The 20806-nt window shown below is 43.1% G+C and overlaps 1 protein-coding gene across 4 annotated transcripts; it reads left to right on the forward strand.

Moving 5' to 3' along the window:
• The first annotated feature begins 19 nt into the window (after positions 1 to 19).
• Positions 20 to 20674, forward strand: fgd6 (FYVE, RhoGEF and PH domain containing 6). 4 transcript variants are annotated; one of them, XM_081722539.1, is made up of 21 exons: positions 20 to 286; positions 1945 to 3925; positions 7061 to 7175; positions 8337 to 8404; positions 8511 to 8541; positions 9514 to 9665; positions 9754 to 9910; positions 11376 to 11463; positions 12084 to 12134; positions 12853 to 12911; positions 13406 to 13477; positions 13592 to 13660; positions 14027 to 14110; positions 15929 to 16008; positions 16156 to 16255; positions 17269 to 17412; positions 17583 to 17691; positions 17854 to 17948; positions 18419 to 18547; positions 18686 to 18834; positions 19018 to 20674. In XM_081722539.1, the coding sequence occupies exons 1-21, from the start codon at positions 277 to 279 to the stop codon at positions 19166 to 19168; spliced, it is 3894 nt and encodes a 1297-aa protein (XP_081578665.1). In that variant the 5' UTR covers positions 20 to 276; the 3' UTR covers positions 19169 to 20674. The 4 variants fall into 4 exon arrangements, 3 of the variants coding, with proteins under 3 accessions (XP_081578665.1, XP_081578666.1, XP_026876464.2); XM_081722540.1 differs by having other exon boundaries at positions 19023 to 20674; XM_027020663.3 differs by having other exon boundaries at positions 19132 to 20674.
• The last annotated feature ends 132 nt before the right edge of the window (positions 20675 to 20806 follow it).

Consider the following 20806-nt stretch of genomic DNA (forward strand, 5'->3'; position numbering starts at 1 on the left):
CCGACTGCCCCCAGCGGTGGTTTGACCTAAAGACGCGAAACAGAGAGTCCTGAGAGCCGCCGTGTCCAAGTGGTGGATAAAAGACTAGATGGAAACGAATTTATCATCATTTGAATCATAGCTCGGTTAAAACGTGAATGCCCATGCGGCCTTTTTATGTAAATAGCGTATTTATTTCGTTTTAGGAACTTACAATGGGATATCCTGAGCATTCAGATCTGAAGAAGTTCCCCTGAAAGCCACTCATTCATGGAGTAAAGGAGTCGTTTGGGGACCATGAGTACAGGTTAGTTTCCTGGACGAATAACACGAGTAAAGCGAATTCTGTTGACAAAGCAGTGTAACCATGTCAGTCTGACTGCGATCTTAATACGATCTTAATGACTTCAGGTAATTTTATCAGTTTCGTTAGTGTTGTGCTGTTTAGGTGATTTAACAAAACTATTCGCCACGATCTTTTTAGTAAGTTCGCTGATTAGTGTTTAGTTAACTCTAGAAGATTTAGACAAAGAGCAACTTCATATTAAATGGTGTTTTGTAAAACAAAACAAACCAGCCGTGGCTATTCTTCGGTGCGTTAAATAGTATAGCAACTTGTCCAAATAGTCAGAAAAAGGGAAAAAGCTGAGCTGGATGTTGTGGTTTCTGTTGTCCGTGTAGGCTCCAAAGAAATGACCTGAATGGGTTATTCTTTGTCTTAATTTCGGAGTGATTTATTCCGCTCTCTTATTTTTACGGCAGTCGAAACTCTGCTTACTGTGCGTCCTGCTGCCATTTGACATGTTCTCCGTTTGCATTCTTATCTTGGTGAATTATGTTGATGACCAGAGCAATGGGACTAAGACGTCTCATGATTTCTTTTTCCGTGGCCCGTAAGGAACTTGGCCATCTCAGCACATCCGCTCGATGACTCCGACTCGCGTGTTGCTTTACCACGCACTGAAAAGTAAAAAAAAAACAACAACAAAAAAACCCAAAACAAAAATAAACGCACACAATCTTTGCATTGCTTTTCTTTCGCTTAAGATTTGTGTGTGTTTGTGTTGCCGATCAGTCTGGAGAGTATGTTCCAGAAAAGAACGGGCAGCCCCCTTATTTGAAAACTTAGAGGCGCATGCAAGGCCATATTGCTCTTTCGCATCTGTCTTGGATTGGTTCCGTTTGGAATTGCAATGCCATGTTTTCTCAAAGGAGCATAAACAAGCGAGACGAAGTAAATTGCGGAAATAAACTTTTGTTTGAAATGCCATCCTTATTGTGGCTACTTGCGGTGCAACAAGTAACAGTAACTAAGTGGTGTCCCTTTGCGAGGGTATATAATATTTTCTCCTCTTTGCGTAGTAGCGCATCCGTCTAACTTTCTGTTACAGTAGGCACCAAGTCTCTTCAACTAATGTGTTGGTCCAAGAGAACCAGGTTAGGAATAAACTGGTATGTTTCCAGCTGAAGGTTTGGTCACCGCTGCAGAATTTAATTAAGAAGTAATTCCCAGTCCTGGAGTACCCATGTAATAGTTTAGTGGTTTGGGGGCACCAATACACCTAATGTAATGTTTATTATTAAGCATTTCATGTGTTACTTTTGCCGGTTTACAGCAAGCAAAAGAATGATCCATGTAGTGCAAGACCCGAAGAAGGTTTATGGTGGCTGACACTGGGCATTACAGTACTTTAATCATTAATTTTTGTATGGCAGCCTATTATATACAACTATAGTGTATGTGTACCTAAGTAAATGTTCACTCAGTCTGTATTCTTGTAGTAAATAATATGACGATATATATTTATTTTATTTCATTATGCATCTTTCATTCTGTTCCTCTGCTCTAATAACCACTGTCTGTTAAACAATTTTATCTTTTTTAAACATGTTTTTAGTTTTGTTTCAGTGATTATGGCAGTGATGATGATGATGATGGTGGTGTGTGTGTGTGTGTGTGTGTAGGCATGAAGAAGCCACCGCTTGCACCCAAACCCAGGCTGCTGTCTTCTCAAAAGCCAGCCCCACCACCCATTGCCCCAAAACCTGAGATCTTGCTTCCCTCTCCAGCTGCATTAAAACGGGGTAAACCCGCTGTAGCCCCTAAGCCATGCTTGGCCAGAGTGAGCCTCAAAGGCCCACAAAAGCCCCCTCCTCCTGCCTCGGCCAGCCTGGGGAAGCCCAAACAGAGCCCCAGCAACATGCAGTGCTCCCATGCTTCCAAAAACGGTGGTCCATCGCACTTCTCGCATTACATCATACCACCCCACACTGAGGATCACCATATAGGCAATGGCAAATCCGGAAGCTCTGAAGATACGAGTGAAACGGTGGAAGATGATGGGCTGAAAGCCAGAGCCAGCCCAACGGAGGACCTTGGTTGCAATGGTGCAAAGGACCATGGAGTGCAAACGCACACTCTGCCAGACTCCCCCAGTACTGCCCCAGATGTCCGTGAAGAACCACGCAAGCACAAACACGCGCAATTGCACAAATTCGCTCCCACATGTGTCCAGTCATGTGCCCCAACAGATGAAGCCGATCAGAAGCAAGACCAACCTGTTGAATGGGGTGAGCTTGGGACCTCCCACGTGCCGTTCACTCATGCCAACAGCATGCAGGTCGATGTTTGTGTGCCCGCAGCCCCCAGCAAGCCCCTCCCAGTGCCCCAGCCTCGTCGTCCTCGAAGGGCCACACTTCTCCGTCAGAAGGTGGTGGAGGCTTCTCTGCCAGAAATGCTCTGTGACCTCCCTGATTTCCAGACTGATGTCACCCAGAGGGACTGCGAAGTCGTTCAGGACAGCACGTTGCCGGTAACGTCCCAAAATGCCAAACCGTCCTGTATCCCCCTCTCAGACACTCCTCCAGCCTCCACACTGAACACGGAACCCGACACCAGTTTCTCCCACTGCTTAGGCCCCTCCCACAATGCTGAGTCCACCTCTTGTGCGCACAACAGAGGTGTTGGCACTCACCCAGAGCCCACCCGTCATTCCGATCCATCCGGTAGCGAAGCCTCTGTTTTTGGGGATGCAGCTTCAGAGGAGGAGCTGCAACCACCCGCCCCTCCCCCTCGCCAAATGTCCCTCCCTCAAAAAGATCATTTCACATCATCATCTTTGGATAACCTGCACCTGTCTGACCACACAGACCCCTGCTGCCTTGAGGAGAATCTCGGCAAAGAAGAAGAGCAGGATGAGGCTGACGGCGTGTATGGCGATTTTGCTCGTTACCCACTAACAAGGAGTTTACCCAAGCAAATTAAGCTTGACTGCGGCCCTCAGCTCATAACCATGGTGTCGTCATTGGAGGAGAGCTCTCCAAGGGTCGTTCCCAAGAAGCCGCAGAGACACAGCCTGCCCGCATCCGCCCTGCTGAGGAAACAGATCACGCCTCCCCAGACGCAAGCTCCCGCCCTGCTGCCACCTGACTCCAGCCCTGCCCCTTTCAGAGACCTCCCCACACCCCCTAATGAGAAACCTCTGTCGCGACGCCTCGCCCTGCCGTCGCTCGCTCTGTTCGGCAAGCCACAGCCACGGGGAATGGTCAAACAGAGGGCAAAGTCGTTCTCCTCGGCCGACCTGCTGTGCGCGGACCCTGCGGCGGGCAGCGAGCGGCTGGCACGCTCGGAGCAGGGCCGCCGCAGCCTGCGCAAGCTCCTGGAGCTGCGCTCGTGTGTACGCCTGCTCCCCAAGCTGCTGCGTGGCGGCACATCCCTGGACTGCACAGGTGCCGACGCCGAGCGCACGGAACCCACGGCCGCCAACGCCGAAGTGGCCCCCGCTAACCGGGATGGAACTCCTGGCGAGAGCAACTGCGGGGTTGAGTACGAGAACGTTCCGCTCTACGAGGAGATCCCAGAATACATGAACCTGCCATGGGTCTGCTGCTCTCAGGATGCAGACACTGGAGTGTATGAAATACAGGAGCCATATATAGTGCACAGGTAAGGGTCTGAGTGTGTGTGCACCTTTCCTGCTTAGACATGGAGATTCCAGATGAATATGTTCAACCTATTACTCTGCAGAGGATCAATAAAGAATAAGGAACATCAATTTTGGGCTGGAGGGCGGACGTAGATCGGGTCCGAATGGAAAAATCGGATCCCTGTAAATTTCAAAGTGAACGACAAGCTTGCAGGTGCGCAGTCAGGAGTTAGTAAACGTCCATTGTACCACTGTAAGAATAGTCACACTCCTTTAGATAGGGCTCCTCTCCTCACATCCATCATCTCTACACAAAGGGAGCGCTCTTGATTTTTAACCATGCGTCGTCTTGCAGGCTTGGTCACGTTTTCCATTTGGTTCACTGGTCATCATCAGTAGCTGTCGAAATGTTTAGGAGGCTCCTGTGCATTTGAAGAGAATTCCAGTTAATCCCGTTAATCTGTATGTCACTACATATGTTGTGCAAAAGAGCTGATGCTACTCTGCTCAGAGTAGGTGCAAAGGTTTATTATAGTCTGATAGAGCGCTGCTCTGAAGGAGGAGTAGTTTTATTCCTCAATTCTTTCAGGCTCTAGAGTAATTCTGGGACACTTTATGAATACAATCATGAAATTACCTTTGTTAGAGCTTTGAGTGGTCATGTATTCCTTAGCAGTAGCTCAGTGGTTAAGGTACTTGACTTGTAATGGGAAGGTAGCTAGTTCAAGCCCCACCACTGTTGGGCTCCTGAGTAAGGCCCTTAACCCTCAACTGCTCAAGGTGTACTCAGTCATAATTGTAAGTCGCTTTGGATAAAAGCCTAAGCTAAATGTTGTAAATGTAAGTTAGAGAATTGAGTCTGTATTGGGTATTTTCATTGAAACTGATCCTTAGCTCTGTAATAATCATTGTAACTAGCAGACCTGTCTTACAACATGCTGTAACCAAGGCTTTTTAGCATTTCTTGTTCAACCATATTTATGTTTTTTATGTTTTCTCCGAGCTGGTGCATTTTGTGCATCTCTCTGTTTAGTAAACTCCTAGCTGGGAATCAATTTCCCTTTTTTGGTGATTAAAGCATTTCTCTGAACATTTTAAGTTAGTTCCAGATTTGAGGTGTAAATAAACACTTGCACTTCAGGTTGAATATTACAGTACACGTGACCTCCTGTGGCCACACTTGATTCTGTTCTGGTGAAACAGGCACTGTAGTAGACCACTCAGGCCAGGCCTGCTTGCTTTCCTGTGGGTTATTTTCAGTGGCCAGAGCAGGAAATGTCTGGATAGTAGAGAGGGCTGTGCTTCTGGAAAATAACCCCTCTCTCTCTCTCTCTCTCTCTCTCTCTCTCTCTCTCTCTCTCTCGTTCTCGCTCTCAAGCTCTCACGTTCCTTTCTCTCCCATTCTTTCTTTCTCTCTCTCTCTCTCTCTCTCTCTCTCTCTCTCTCTCTCTCTCTCTCTCTCTCTCTCTCTCTCTCTCATTTCTCTAACACTGTTTTGGATTTTTCTCTCACCCACACATTGTATTTCTTAGACCCAAGAGGCAATTTGAGGTTGATGCTAATGCAACAATAGTCATGCCTTCAAGAACTTGCAGTTTCTTTTTGATTTCAGTAGTGGATAACTGCAACATTTTCTGATGCGCAGGCTTCTTTTAATAGTCACCTCACTAAAGAAAGTGCACTCATTCATGATGAATAATCTCTGGCTTTTCGTCTGCCTGCACTGATCCGTCCCAGCTTGTCTTCTCCTTCACTCTGTTCACCATGCCAGTGGCTGATGGGCAGCCCGTGCTATTGGATACAAGCAGTGTTCTTCTAAATATGCCGCCAGCTAACTCAAAGTTAGCAAGACATGCATGGATGTAGCTTTTTGGCAGCATGTCTCCCCAGCTCTAGGTTAGCAGTATATCAGCAGCTGTGACATCTTGCTCAATAGCATCCGGACTTTTTTTTTTAGAGAAAGAAAATCAAATCTCAAGTGTTCTGGTCGTGCAGTCCTGGGAATTTCTGCAGAGCACTTTGTGACCAGAACACATTAGCATCTACCCATCACTAAGAACTGCTGATATTGGTCCCCATCAGTGTCATTTTGACTTCTCATTATGATTAATCAAGTACTGTTGAAATCATGTTGCCCACTAGCATAAGTTTTGGAGATGGAGTTCTCTCAACAATGTGGAATCAGACTGTTCTCTGGAAATGATTCAATATATAACCCTGAACTGTCGTGGAATGTGCTTTCATTAGGACTTTCAACCCCCCCCCCCCTGCTTTTCCAGGGCTAGAAAACAAATTACATTTGAATTACAATTGTTCTTTAAACCAGCGAGCTTTCAGATTGTGTGTGTGTGTGTGTGTGTGTGTGTGTGTGTGTGTGTGTGTGTGTGTGTGTGTGTGTGTGAGAGAGAGAGCGAGCGAGCGAGAGCCCAGTCGCCCATCCTGAAGGAAACATTTGTTACGTTTTGGCAGAGATTTTGCTTGCAGTACCTTGACTTTTGTCCCTTTCCTGAATACAGTTTTACTAGTGCTACAAAAGGACGATGATGTGAAGTTAAGTGAGCTGACCAACTCTTTGGTGGAAACATCGCACTGTAGGTGTGTGCGTGCGTGCGTGTGCTCTCCGGCCTCCCTTTATGAGTGGAGTTTATATAAGCTGTCTAAGGAGTAAGCAAGAGGAGCTCTGTCTGCCTGCAGCAGGAGAGAGAACGAGAGACTCAGGGGAAGAAAGGAGTGAGTGATGGTTAACATCCTAAAAAATGTAGTGCTTATTCTAATCTAATAAAACCCAGGCAAATAAGTATTTTTCATGAATACACATTCTTTTACAAATGCACCCTTTTTCACCAAGACATACACATTCCTCAAACTGTGTTTGTCTGGGAAAAGGAAACGTTTGAATGCACGTCATGACTGTGTGTTCAGTGGGGTCCAACTGAATATATTCCTCAGTGAAGCACGTGCATTGACTACTTTACAGACAAAATTTGCATTATTGGATACATGTTCAATGCCCAGTACTAATTCTCTATTCAAACACAATTTTTTAGATGGAGGCCTTTTTTTGTTTTCTGTGTGCATTTGTGTGTGTCTGCATGTTCCTACTGGTTTCCACAGCAGTGTCATGCAAACTGTGTGACTTCCCGCTATGGTGACAGGGCTCGGATAAGCGGTGACCATTCAGAGGAAGAGGAGGGGCTAAGCTCTAACGAGGAGGATGAGAATAGCTCCACTTCCAGCAAGGAAGATATGGACCAATCAAAAAACAAAGAGGTACAAAACTCTGAGACCAGGCGTGCATGAATGCAGTACAAGTTTGGTATTATTGATGTTCTTTAGGCAGCGGGTCACAGGCTCAGGCCTGGGTTTCCACAGCACAGTCAGCCTGTGACACCTTTCCGACAGGAGACATGTTAGCTTCAATAGAAGGATGTGGACTTCAATTGATGCATTGAATCAGATGGGCTAGAGCACGCAATCCCTACAATAGTGTGGAGAAGTGCTTTCCTGCAACTACAACTGAAATCCCCTGACCTAGAATTCTGTTCAGTCATTCAGTCGGCCAGTCTGTGGAGTGGAGAAGTGCATGTGCTGTCCTGGGGACTCCATGTATTCTTTGCACAAGTTTGAGGTTTCCTTTGCTTCAATACACCTGACTAATTAATTGTTAATAGTTAAGAGAAACTCATTAATTAGCTGATAAATTGGGTGTTAGCACAAGGAAAGCACTATGGATGTAACGGTACACACAAGTTCGATACAATATGGCTCAAAATACAGTTTTTTCTTTTAAAAAAACAAAAGGTTTTAAAGAAGCATGTCCTACAAAAAGTGATCTTGATCTATAAACAGTACAAAAGCATGAGCTGGCGCCTGTAAAAGCTAATCTAGCATTTAAGAGGCCCCTAGAAGAGAAGAAGAGGAGCAGGGGCTAAAACACAGTGCAAGGGTAAAGTACCCTTTACATGGGTAGTTTACATACAGTTTAAATCTTTAGTTTAAATAGGTAGTTTAAGTGCAATTTAAATGGGAAGTTTGGCAAAGAATGCTAAGATTTAGCCTAGCTTTGAGCATTTTTGGCTAAATGGCTTTTCTTTCCCTCACACTCGTTCCGTTTTACCTACAAACACACAAACAAGTTTGGCAGAAGCAGAAGGGCCACTCAGTCAAACTGTCTTTATGTCGACCCAGAGCCTGGATCCAAATAAAGACCCCCGCCTTAGATCCTCCCCAAAACGACCATCACACACCCCCACTCACACTGACAGAAGGGAAAGATCAGTGACATTCATACTGATACGAAGCCATATGTTTCTCATTGCTCAGGATGGTTAGATGCAGTGAGTGCGTAAGTCCGATGTGCCTTGTGATGTTATAGCTGCTCATGACTGCTGTGTTAGCTAATGACTGATGTGACCTATCTGGGTGTGATAGGAGGTCGAGAAGGCAAAGAGGAATAAAGTGGTTCACATTGCCATGGAGATCATGAGCTCAGAGAAAGTGTAAGTAAAGCCATGGTTTGTGCACACATAAGGGTTGGGGGTTGACATCATGTTACATATGCTTGTGTATACCACAGATATAATGCTTCTAAAATGTGTTTTACAGATTTGTGGATGTTCTGAAGTTGCTACACATCGTAAGTCTCTGGAAATGTTTGCTCATCATTCCTAAACTACCAAACTTATTGCTGTGTGTTTATATTACATGGGTTACAGGTGATCGTTTTTTTCATTCTGACTGTAATCTATTTCTCTGCCGGATCACTTTTTGTCACAGAACAGGCTCAGTTGTACTATAATCACCGAGATGCGCGCGCGCACACACACACACACACACACACACACCTGTCCCTTTATTTCACATATGGCCGTGATTGGGGCCCGCACACGGCTTAAAGGAGGATCAGAACCATGTGGATGGGGGGATGGATGAAAGGAGAGCAGGGAAGATGGAGAATGAGAGAGTTTGTGGCAGAAGGATAAAGCTGTGACAAAAATAGACAGGAAAGAAATGGAAGGCAAGACCTAGAAAGACAAAGGAACTGAGCCGGGAGATTTTTAGGAAAGACGTCACACCCACCCCTCTCTGCTGCCCCCGCAGTTGGCTGGGACCCCTTAACAGCTGCACCTAAGAAGGGTATGTGTGTGCATGCATGTGTGTAAGAGAGAACGAGATTATCCTCATACCAGGATTCTTAAATAGGCTTCCCTGATCTCTTTCCATGAAAACTAATCTACATAACAAATGCGAAGTGAGTGGTTGTATAAAACTGTAAAAAGTTTGAGTTTTCTTTTCAAATCTAAGGTCTCTGCAGATCGTAAACAGCTGGAAGTCAAGAGCAGCTCCGTTTTAGAACAGTTGATTCTGTTCTGTTTTGTTAGGTCGATTGATGTTAGGCTGCTATTGGCTTGGGTGGTTTTATCTTTGGCCGAGTTGATATTTGTAGTCCCCTGATCTTTTTAGGCCCAAATTTTCGAGCTGGGTCATAAAACCAAGGGCTCTGTTAGGCTTGTCTTTGTTTTGCTGACCTGGGGGAAAACCCCAGTATCTTATTTCCACCCATACCTAAAACCAGAACTGCTTTGTGTTGTAATGTAATCCACCACAGGACTTCCGGGATGCGGTTGCCAAGGCAACCCGGGCCAGTGGCAAGCCTGTGGTAGAGGAAAAGGTGCTGAATCAGATTCTCTACTACCTGCCTCAGCTCTATGAGCTGAACAAAGACCTGCTGAGAGAGCTGGAGGAGAGAGTCGCACACTGGTAGGACACACAGAAGACATGCCGCCTTTCAGCACAACGCAGGAGCGCTTCCCGAACTCTGCCTCTGTGTGATTCCTCAAACGCGCAGGTCGGACCACCAGAGGCTAGCCGACATCTTTGTGCAGAAGGGGCCATACCTGAAGATGTACTCTACATACATTCGAGAGTTCGACCATAACGTGGCTCTCTTGGACGAACAGTGCCGGAAAAATCCTTCTTTCGCGACAGTTGTGCGGCAGTTTGAGGTAGGGGTTGTGTGTGTGTGTGTGTGTGTGTGTGTCTATTTGGGTGCGTGTTTCTTTATATGCGTATATGGACACTGCTCCTAATTACTGAGTTGATCGTACAGAAGGGATTAGTGACATTATTGCATTCCTTGGCCTCAAGCCAGTACATGAAATACCTGCCCTGCTAGATATGCCCTGGTCAATTATAAGTGCTGTTATTCTGACATGGAGGTGTTAAACAGCAACAGACCACACAAACTCACAAAGCACAACTGTCAAGCACTGACGTATGTAGCGTGTAAATATCTACTATACTCTATTGCATCAGTTCCAGTCTGTATCTACAAGTAACATCAAAACAAGAAGTGTGCATCAGGAGCTTCAATAAATAGCTCTCCATGGCTGAGTAACTACACGCAAGCCTGAGATCATAATTCTCAATGCCAGGCATCGGCCCGAGTGATGTAAAGTACACTGCCACTGGTCTATGGAGCAGTGGATGTGTTCTCTGGAGAGCTGAATCACGCTTCACTATCTGGCAGTCTGATGGACAAATGTGGGTTTGGCAAAGGCCAGGAGAACACTTCCTACTTCCCACTTCCTCATAGTGCTAATATGATAATATTGCTGGAGGAGGAATAATGACCCGGGGCTGTTTTTCAGGGTTTGGGCTGGGCCCTTTAGTTCTAGTGGAGGCTAATGTTAATCCTACAGTGCACCAAACACATTAGCAAATTATAAGCTTCCCACTTTGTGGCAACAGTTTTGGGCAGGCCCTTTCTTGTTCCAGTACAACTGTGCCTCTCTACACAAAATAAGGTTTCTAAAGACATGACTTGATGAGTTCGGTGTGGGGGATCTCCAGTCGCCTGCACAGAGCCCTGACCTCACCTTTGGGATGAATTGGAATGTTGATTGAGAGCCACACCTTCTTGTCCAACGCCAGTACCTGACCTGACAAATGCTCTTTTGGCTGAATGGGCACAAATTTCCTTAGACACACTTACAATGTTGTGGGAAGCCTTCCCAAAAAAAAGTGGAGGTTGTTGTAGCTTGGGGGTGGGGGTTAACCCCAATGTTTTGGAATAAGATTTACAACAAGCTCAAATAGATGTGGTGATCAGGTGTCCACATAATTTTGGCCATGTAGTATATTATAGATTGATTGTTTGCAGTGCTGAAGATTTATTTTATCTATTTTTTTTTATTTTTTATTTTTGTCACATGTAGTTCAAGTATGAGCTAGTGGTCATGAGCAGTGGTCCCCAATCCCAGTCCTACAGACTCTCTGCACTGTATGTTACTGCGTTCTCCCTGCTGCTCATAACACCATCTCATGAATCTCTTAGCAGATTACCTGATGAGTTGAATCAGATGTATGGGAGGGGTGTGTGCCGTCCCCAAAATTGTAACAGCCTGAAGCAGCCGAAGCTGAGCAGATTCTGTAATGATGTGCCTTCCTCTGTTCTCTGTGCGGTGTTAGACGAGTCCCCGATGTGCCAGTCTCGCTCTGAAACACTACCTTCTGAAACCAGTGCAGCGCATTCCACAGTACCAGCTCCTGCTGACAGGTAGGTTGTGCTATTAGGCTCTTGCTCTGATAATGAGTATGTTGTACCTTTTAGATCACCTCACAAAAATGCGTGGTAGATTGACAGGAATGTAAACAATTTCTGCTCATGTCCATATTAATCTTTTCTTTCTGTCCATGTAATGTTTACTCTTCTTCTGTCTTTGGCATGATAGATAAGTGAGTTATTAATAAAAGGGGGGGTTTATGTTAAAAATGATAATAATTAGCTGGAATTGTATTTGAACTACACAATGAAAGTGTTGCAAACAACTGTCAGTGTTCTCACACTCTGAGTGTTGGGCACATCCGCAATGGCAGGTGGAGCGTCCAGCCTAAACACATCCTAACATTCATCTATATTTTTCCCTAAACAAGAAAATGTTACCAACACAACCCAGCTAATTGTGTGCGCTTATGTAAAACAAGTCAAAATACGTAATTTCACTCATGCAGTTCTGTAATTCTTCTCTACTAAAGAAAAGTATATTTAATTTCTAAATCCAAGTTTTCTCCAGTTAAAATGAGGTGTATATTGGTTATTTTGTAATAAGGTATGGCACATTTAATATAAGTTTTACAGATATGAACTTGTGCAGATAATTTTCTCCCATATTTCAGATTATTTGAAAAACCTTCCTGAAGACTCATCTGACTACAAAGATACACAAAGTAAGCACATGGCAATCACACAGGCTCAAAGGTTCTGTTTGTCCCCACAACATAAAGTCCACTTTAAAGAGGAGTTCTATCCCACTGCTAATGAAGGATGTCCACTGTACAATTCATGTCCGGATGAACTCCAGGACGTTTTCTAGAGAATACATCACTCTTGAGTAGCATTTATATTTGACTTTTTAGTGCTAAACGTAGACCAAGCAAACAGGCCTGGAGATCTACTCTCCTGTAGAGACCTCACGGGGCCATCCCTAACACGCCTGCTCCACTTAATCAAGACCTTCAGTAGTATCTGATTATTCGAACAAGGTGTGTTGGTGCTCAGCTCTGCAGGATGGTAGACGTCCTCCAGAGCATCGTAGCTTCACGACTCTCATGCGGAGAAAAGCAGTACGAAGCTTGTACTTTTAAAAGGGCCGCACCAACACCAGCAAAAGGTCAGGGGTTTTGTAGTCCAGGCTCTGGCCCAGCTCCGCTAGAGTGCAGCAGCGCAAGACGCTTTGGATAGAGACTCGGCTGGCGTGTGTTTAGAAGTCATTGTAGATTGTTCGTTGACTAGTGTCCTTACAATTCTTTTTTGGATTTAGGTTGTTAAAACTGGTGGCATCTGTTCAGATTAATCTGATTCTTATGGGCTGCCTTGTATTAAACAACTCATTCATTCGTTTATATAACTAACTCTGTGACATATTTTCCTTGTTTTTTTACCCAGCTGCCCTTGGGGTGGTGAAAGAAGTTGCGAACCATGCCAATGACATTATGAAACAAGGGGTATGACACACACACACACACACACACACGCACACACACGGATATTCTCACACAGTATACAAATGATTTAGGGCTGTTTTTCTTCAGCGGTTTACTCTAATCGTTGTGCAAATATAATTTATCACATGCAATTAAATGGGGGGGGTTATGTGTGGGCTTACAAAGTGTCAAAGTCTCTTTTAAATATGCATAATCATGTGTCTAAAACCCCTCATTTCAAAACTCTTCCCTCTTATCCTTACATTTTTTAAAAACAAATATTAATCATCTTTGCCTACATATTCCAGGTTTGACCATATAGCTATTCAAAATTTAAAGGGTATCCAGAAAATTGCCCCCTAGTGGGTTTGAAGGCTTGGTGTTTTAGGCCAATAGTCTTCCTTAGGATTCATTTACATATTTTTTCAGCTTTCATTAATTCATTTTCTTTCATTCTTACTCTGTTATTGTGCCATTCTGATAATGAACAATCCCCCCCCCCCCCCCCCTTTCAGGATAACTTTCAGAAGTTGATGCAGGTTCAGTACAGTTTGAATGGTCATCATGAAATTGTGCAGCCAGGAAGGGTACGTTTTGAAAACTACATAGCCCCTAATCCTATTTGATGAAGTGACGGTGCAAATTGGTGAATTCAGTTAAATTAAATTCCTGTTGGGATCTATTGTGTTTTTCTCATGCAGGTCTTCCTTAAGGAAGGCACTCTGATGAAACTGTCTAGGAAGGTCATGCAGCCCAGAATGTTCTTCCTGGTGCGAAATCTGGGTTTATGTGTTAGTAAGGGTTGTATGTGCAGCATGCATTTGTGTATATATGTTTTAACGTGTGTGTGAGCATGTAAAAACAACATGTAAAAAGTATGTAAAAAATAAATCAAGGTTTTTGTTTTGCAGTGTTATAGTCTTAGCATTCTACTGCCTGCCTTTGTGTGGAATTTTGTGTTACAGCTATTAGTGAAAGTACTAGAAATATAGTTGCAAAAATTAGTCATATAGCAAACAATCTTTTGGTTTAAGAGGTTATTCAATTGTGTAATGGGTAGGATAATTTAAAATAAAGCATCTTGAGTTGTAATCTCTCTCTTTATAACTCTTCCTCTCTCATCTCTCTTTTCCCAGTTTAATGACATTCTGTTGTACACCACTCCTGTGCAATCTGGCCAGTATAAACTCAACAGCATGCTCTCCCTGGCTGGCATGAAGGTCAGATATCCAACATTTTGCACAGTCACACATACAAAGATACACATGTATACATTTACATCATTTATCTGACGCCTTTATCCAAAACGACTTGAGCAATTGAGGGTTAAGGGCATTGCTCAGGTGCAACAGTGGCAACTTGGTGACAGTGGGGTTTGAACTGGCAACCTTATGATTACTAGTCAGCTACCATAAGCTATATGGCCAAATGTATGTGGACACCTGACCATGGCACCTATGTGAGATCTTCAGGAGTCCTGTTCTAAAACAAAGGCCATTAATGAGGAGTTGGCCCCTGCTCTGTGGCTGCAACAGCCTCCACTCTTGGGAAAGAGTTCCACAGGATTTTAGAGTGTCTGTAAGAATTTGTGTCTAGGAGCATTTCTGAGGTCTGACACTGATATTGAACAAGTAGGTCTGGCTCGCAATTGACATTCCAGTTAATCCCAGAGGTGTCCAGTTGAGGCTAAGGTCAGGGCTCTACGCAGGCCACTGGAGTTTTTCCACAACAAACTAGTCGAACCCTGTTATTCTAGACCACATTTTATGCGCGGGGGCACTGTGATGCTGGAACAGGAAATGACTTTCCCCACTTTGCTTCCACAAAATTGGAAGCTTATAACTATAGGATTAACGTTGTCTTCCACTGGAACTAAAACTGCTGGATAATGATGCGTGATTAATCATTCCAAAGTGCACATTTTCACTACTACATAGTACAGTTTACTTTATGCCCCTCCTGCCAAAGACTGGCACTGCACATCTCAATCATAGGCTAGTGTGAAGCCGCTCAGTTCATGAAGCCCCCGATGCACAGATATTGTGCTGATGTTGCTTCCAGAGTCTGGAACTCTGTAGAAAGTGGCAGAGGTTAGGTGATTCTTATCTGCTATGTGAAAAATTGTGAACTTCCACATTTCCAAATGACTGAAGTTACCACGATCATCTATACAAACAATTGTATGCAAATATAAAAACCTTGGGACCATAGACTGGGCTGAATGAAGTTTGGTCCAAAAGATTCAACACCAACAAAAGAAACTGGTGAATTGCAGACTAAAGTTTGCAGATTATCAACAGGACAAAGATCTAACTTTCTGGAAGAGTGTGCTCTGATCAGACAAAATAAAAACAACAAAACTAAATGGCCATAAAGATCAGTGCTGTATATAAAGAAGAAAGGGCGAGGCGTTTAATCTAAAGACCATCTTCTGGACTGTGAATGAACTTCTGGAAAATAGTCTAGTGCATTTCAGAAACAAATTCCATCATGAAAGAGCAGGATTATTTATAACACCTCAAAATATCAGCCAGAAACTTAAAACTTGGTCAGAACTCTTCCAGCAGGACAGTGATCCTAAGTATTTCTCCAAAGTTGTGACAAAATGACTTGGAGACCAAAGAGGTTTCAAAGTCCTGACCTGAATCTCAGAACATTTGTGGACTGAACTGTAAAAGCACGTCCAAGCACGGAGGCTCACAAATCTGACACGTGTTGTGCCAGAAGGACAAATGTCCCACCAAAGTGTTATGAGCAGCTTGTGGAAGGCTACCCCAAATACTATGAAATACTAATGGCACCAAATTCTACTTGAATATGTAAACCTCTGACCCACTGAAAATCTGACTGTGTTAATGAAAGCCAGAAATAGAGCTTAGCTAAGAAACAACCTCTTTTAGAAATAAAGTTACCCTGATTAACTTAAGACTGGCAACGTGAAAGTGCAGACTTGTGAAAACTGAGTTTGAATGCCTTTAGATGTATATTAACTGTTTGGCCTCAGATTTGTGCCCTTTTCTGCATGCAATTTTTTTTAGGTGAGCAAGCCCAGTCAAGAAGCATATCAAAATGAACTAAACATCGAGAGTGTGGAACGTTCTTTCATCCTGTCAGCCAGGTTAGCAACACACACACACACACACACACACACACACACACACACATTCTCATACTCACAATGACACATAGACAAACACACCGTGACCCTAAATGAATCTAAATTCACTTCAATTATTGTTTTGACTTCTGCAATGGGCATGCACAGCTCTGCCACAGAGAGAGATGAGTGGCTTGAAGCCATTGCCACAGCGATAGATGACTACACCAGGAAGAAGATCTCTTTTATCTCCAGCCGAAGCCAAGAGGTGTGTACGAGAGTCTCATGTGCATGTGCGGTCCATTGTGAATTGTCCCGGCCCTGCCTGTCGCATTCATCATGGAGTCAACGTGGAATAATGCTTTTGTTCAGAGTAAAACGTGATTTAACCTGAAAGAAAATATAGCAGTCAACCGTTTTCACTCTACGTAAAATTACACACCGGACTCAGTACTCGCTGTTTATAAAGCCTTACAGTTTATAAAGCCTTTCGCTCTAGGCCATCCTAAGCATTCTCACAGACAGTGCTTTGTTAAGCACTAAAAAACAAAGTTTGCCACAGATTTGTTATACATTTGTGCTAAATTAAGGTAATGTACAATTCTTTGGCCACCCAAGAAAATTGGGTTTTTGGACATATTTATCAAGGCAAACGTGTTTTTATATGCAATTAAAAGGTAGGCAGTATTACAATTAGACTTTAGATCCTAAAAACACTTTCTGCCATATAAATTATATTATTAGATTATAGTTTTGTGGATGGGCTAAAACTTTTGCAGGACACTGTACACAGTGGCTCTGTTCAAAATAGCCTACTACATACTACATACATGTATATTGCATACTGATCTGTGTAGTAGTATGCAGTGTAGTATTCAATATAGTATCCCGTATGCGACAAATGCAAACCATACTACGAGGTCACGTGAATGTATGATGCTTCACCCACAAGATTTTCCGCCAACGTTGCATGACTGGCTGCAGTACAACACAAAGACGGCTCTGACTGCGTACTGGAATATGTGGCAGAAGTAGTACATCATCTGAGTATCTTTCACATACTGGAAAAATTGACTTTGGTCGCATACAGCTTACTGATTTGGGGCCCAATCAGTACGTGAGTACTATGTAGAATGATATTTTGAACACAGCCAGTGTTTACTGTGTGCGTGTGTGCGTTTATATCTAGGTCTCATCAGACACACAACACTATTTTTGCTGTTTTTAGGATTCCTTTGTTTTACGTGTGTGTGTGTGTGTGTGTTTTTCCATTGTGTGCAGTCTGAGGGCACATCTGTTGATGGTCCTCCACTGGGTTCGAAAGCTCCCATCTGGATCCCGGACCTCCGCACCACCATGTGTATGATCTGCACCTGTGAGTTCACCCTCACCTGGAGACGCCATCACTGCAGAGCCTGCGGCAAGGTCAGGGGTCGGCATCATACTGGAACATGAACAGGCCTTAGGCGTGTGTGTGTGTGTGAGTGAGAGAGTGAGCATGTGCTAATATTCGTGTTTGAAATTCATTTTGGGGAAGAAGAATGGAAGAAGAAAGCTTCACATTAAGTGTGTGCACCCATGTGTGTGTTGGACAGGTTGTGTGTCAAGCATGTTCATCAAATAAATATTACCTGGAATACCTGAAGAATCAGCTAGCGAGAGTGTGCGACCAGTGCTATGCCAAACTACAGCAAAAAGATAAAGGTTTCACCATCCTCTTATTTTCCTTTTAATATTCTTTCTCTCTGATGTAATGTCAACTCCTAGCACAATTTGTCTTCTGTCTTACATCTCTCTCTCTCTCTCTCTCTCTCTCTCTCTCTCTCTCTCTCTCTCTCTCTCTCTCTCTGTGTCTGTCTCTTTCAGGTGACTTAACCGGTGTGTCCATTTCACCCAGTGGTCGAACCTCAGCGTTCTCCTTCTCTAGAAAACAGAAGAAGATACCGTCAGCCCTCAAAGAGGTAACCTGTAATAAAGCCCTAACAATTGTGCCACGACAGTATCAAAGTATTTCCACTGTACTAGTAAACAGCTACCACAGTAGTAACAAACAGTGAAGTAGAGCTGAGAACTGCCCCTCTACTGCAGCACAGGTCATGGATCTGCAGAGATGCTACGATCCACCGCAGGTTTCCTTCATGTATAAGGAGAGTGGAATCGAGATGCAACACAATAATGCTTCAGATGTTCTCCTGGATTTGGCAGAGCTGTCAACAAAAATATTTGAAAAATTGGTGTATTGAGATCAGAAGCAAATTAGATGTGACACGAGATATGCTGAGTTGTTTGAGTTCTGAACGCAAATTAATCCTTCATTTCAACATTAGAAATGGGAAGACCCACCCCTGTTTTATGGTGCAGCGGATTCACTTTGGAATCTTAAGTTACTTGTGCAGCACTTGTGCAAAATATTGACAGCCCTCTTGTTCAGGTGTCTGCCAACACTGAGAATTCCTCTATGAGTGGCTATCTGCAGAGATCCAAAGGAAACAAGAAACCGTGGAAGAGGTTGTGGTTTGTCATCAAGAATAAAGTCCTCTACACCTATGCTGCTAGTGAGGTAGGCTGTTCATGTTTATATATTATATTGTCAGCATGGGTTTTATTCACTACATTGTGTGTGTGTGTGTGTGTGTGTGTGTGTGTGTGTGTGTGTGTGTGTGTGTGTGTGTGTGTGTACGTGTGTACACATGTTCAGGATGTTGCAGCATTAGAGAGCCAACCATTGCTTGGCTTTTTCCTGCGAGAAGAGAAGTCTGGACCAGCGCAGAAGCTACAGTTTAAACTTTATCACAAAAACACACTCTACTACATCTTCAGAGCAGAGGATATCCCTACAGCTCAGAGGTGAACACACATACACATCTACTAACGGTACAGTTGGCCTATCTAAACCTTGGAGTAGTCTAAATCTGCCCCCTTACTATAAACAAAGATGAAAAAGTCAGCATTTTTGTGGTATTTTTAAATTACTATTACTTTAAATATCTTTTTTTTTTTTCCCCTGTAAAAACATCTGGCCTGCAAAAGAACAGGAATGCCAGGATACACAGATGTTACCTTCTACCAGCCTCTGGATACTCTTTGTATCATGCATTTTTATGTGTGTGTGTGTGTGTGTGTGTGTGTGTGTTTTTTCCCCAGATGGATTGAGGCATTTCAGGAGGCCATGATTCTTTGACTAATCTGGAATGGTGCAAAATGGTGACATTTTGATTTAGTGTCTTATGCGATTGACTACATTGGATTTAGGAAATGTCTGAAATGTCTGAAGTGTCTGAACTCAGAAGACATGCATTATATTAACAAAGGACTGATACTGGTAGGCGTAGTTTTCATCTTAATAAGCAGCCTCACAAAGGCGAGCAGTTGGCAGATAAACTTGGTATCCATTCAGGTATCTTGTTGTGTCAGAATGTATTACCAGTATTTAGTGTTATCGTAGCCTTTTTCTCCTTTCAAATGTTTTCCCTTTGGCAAGCAAAGTCCAACCCGTTTGAGATCAATCATTTCTTCTTTTAACCAAGGGATTTTAATGAGAGTTGACAAGATACGTCATTAAATATGCCTGCCGTCAGCCAGAACTTCATGCACATATAGCTTTGCCCACTGTTTAGAACATACCAGTAACATGCAGTGTGACATTCTTGGTATGTGTGGGGGAGGGGGGAGTTGGGTGTAAGGAGCAAGTGAGAGGAAGTGTCTAGTTTAAAGATGTTCTAGGTTGTCTGGTAACCGATCAAATTATCAGGTCACGGGTGGGGTCAAGTGTGAATGGAAATGTCACATGAGAAATGTTTGGTGCCTTTAGATGGTGCCGTCCTGTGGCAGGGACAGAATCTCTGTATATATCTGCCATGGTGCATCATGGGAAATGTAGGGTGCTACTGTGAGAGCCAGTAGGTTTTTTTTTTGTTTTTAGTTTTTTTAAGAGACCTTAAACTGAAAGATCAGATTTTTATTGTATTTTTTTAATCTTCTCTTTTGTATAAAACAGGACTGACTCAAAATATTTACTGGGAATAACTGGATGTAAGTGTAAATATACTGTATATGGTAATATAATGCAGGTGTAATACATATGTATTTAAAACAATTTAGGATATGAACTCAAATTTAAAAATGTTGTAATTTAACAAAGAATTGCAGTTTTAACTGAGTTTGACTGATTTAGGTTTACTGATACAGATCATAGCATTCTAAGCTGTGAATACTCAGTTTAGTGAAAACTGCCTCACTCCGTCATCAGGGAAAATAACTCATTTCTTTGCTTTTCAAATTCCTCTGTGCATATTCTTCTGGATTGGTCAGTTGTCAGTGAAAATTTCTTGATTCGTGTTAGCAAGAAATTAAGTAATTATCAGTTCTTGCACACAATTCTTGCATAAAACATATTTAGTTGCTTTCCAATTACTACACATGGGGGTTGTCTATATTTAGACACCTGTGCTCAGACTAATGTCGAAATATGTTGAATTGTGGTGTTAAATGTTTAATGGGGCAAAATGCAAAAGTGCACAGCACATATCACTTGACACAAAGATTTACACGTTTTACTTACTTGTCACCTTCTCAGTTGGGGATGTTTTTTATAACTGTTAATTGTGATAACTCAACCAATCATATGCCTCAGTGTCAGCTATAGATGTAAAGTATCAGTTGAAATAAATAATTTTAATAAACCTCATCTTGTTTTACGTGTGTGAGAATACAATGTTAATGTAAGCCCGCAAAAACTTGTCAGGATAATCATGTTTTATTACATACGTTATTAGGCACGTTCATCTGACTACACATAGCTAGTGCCACTCGACAAGTG

The sequence above is a fragment of the Electrophorus electricus genome, chromosome 11 (genome assembly GCF_041902795.1).
Source record: "Electrophorus electricus isolate QZ-2024a chromosome 11, ASM4190279v1, whole genome shotgun sequence".
Lineage (NCBI taxonomy): Eukaryota > Metazoa > Chordata > Actinopteri > Gymnotiformes > Gymnotidae > Electrophorus > Electrophorus electricus.

Excerpts from the sequence above, each read along its gene's own strand:
- fgd6 (XM_081722539.1), top strand. Across the intron at positions 13,661-14,026 it reads AGCCCAGAATGTTCTTCCTG|TTTAATGACATTCTGTTGTA; the intron begins GTGCGAAATCTG and ends CTCTTTTCCCAG. Across the intron at positions 18,835-19,017 it reads GATATCCCTACAGCTCAGAG|AACAGGAATGCCAGGATACA; the intron begins GTGAACACACAT and ends GGCCTGCAAAAG.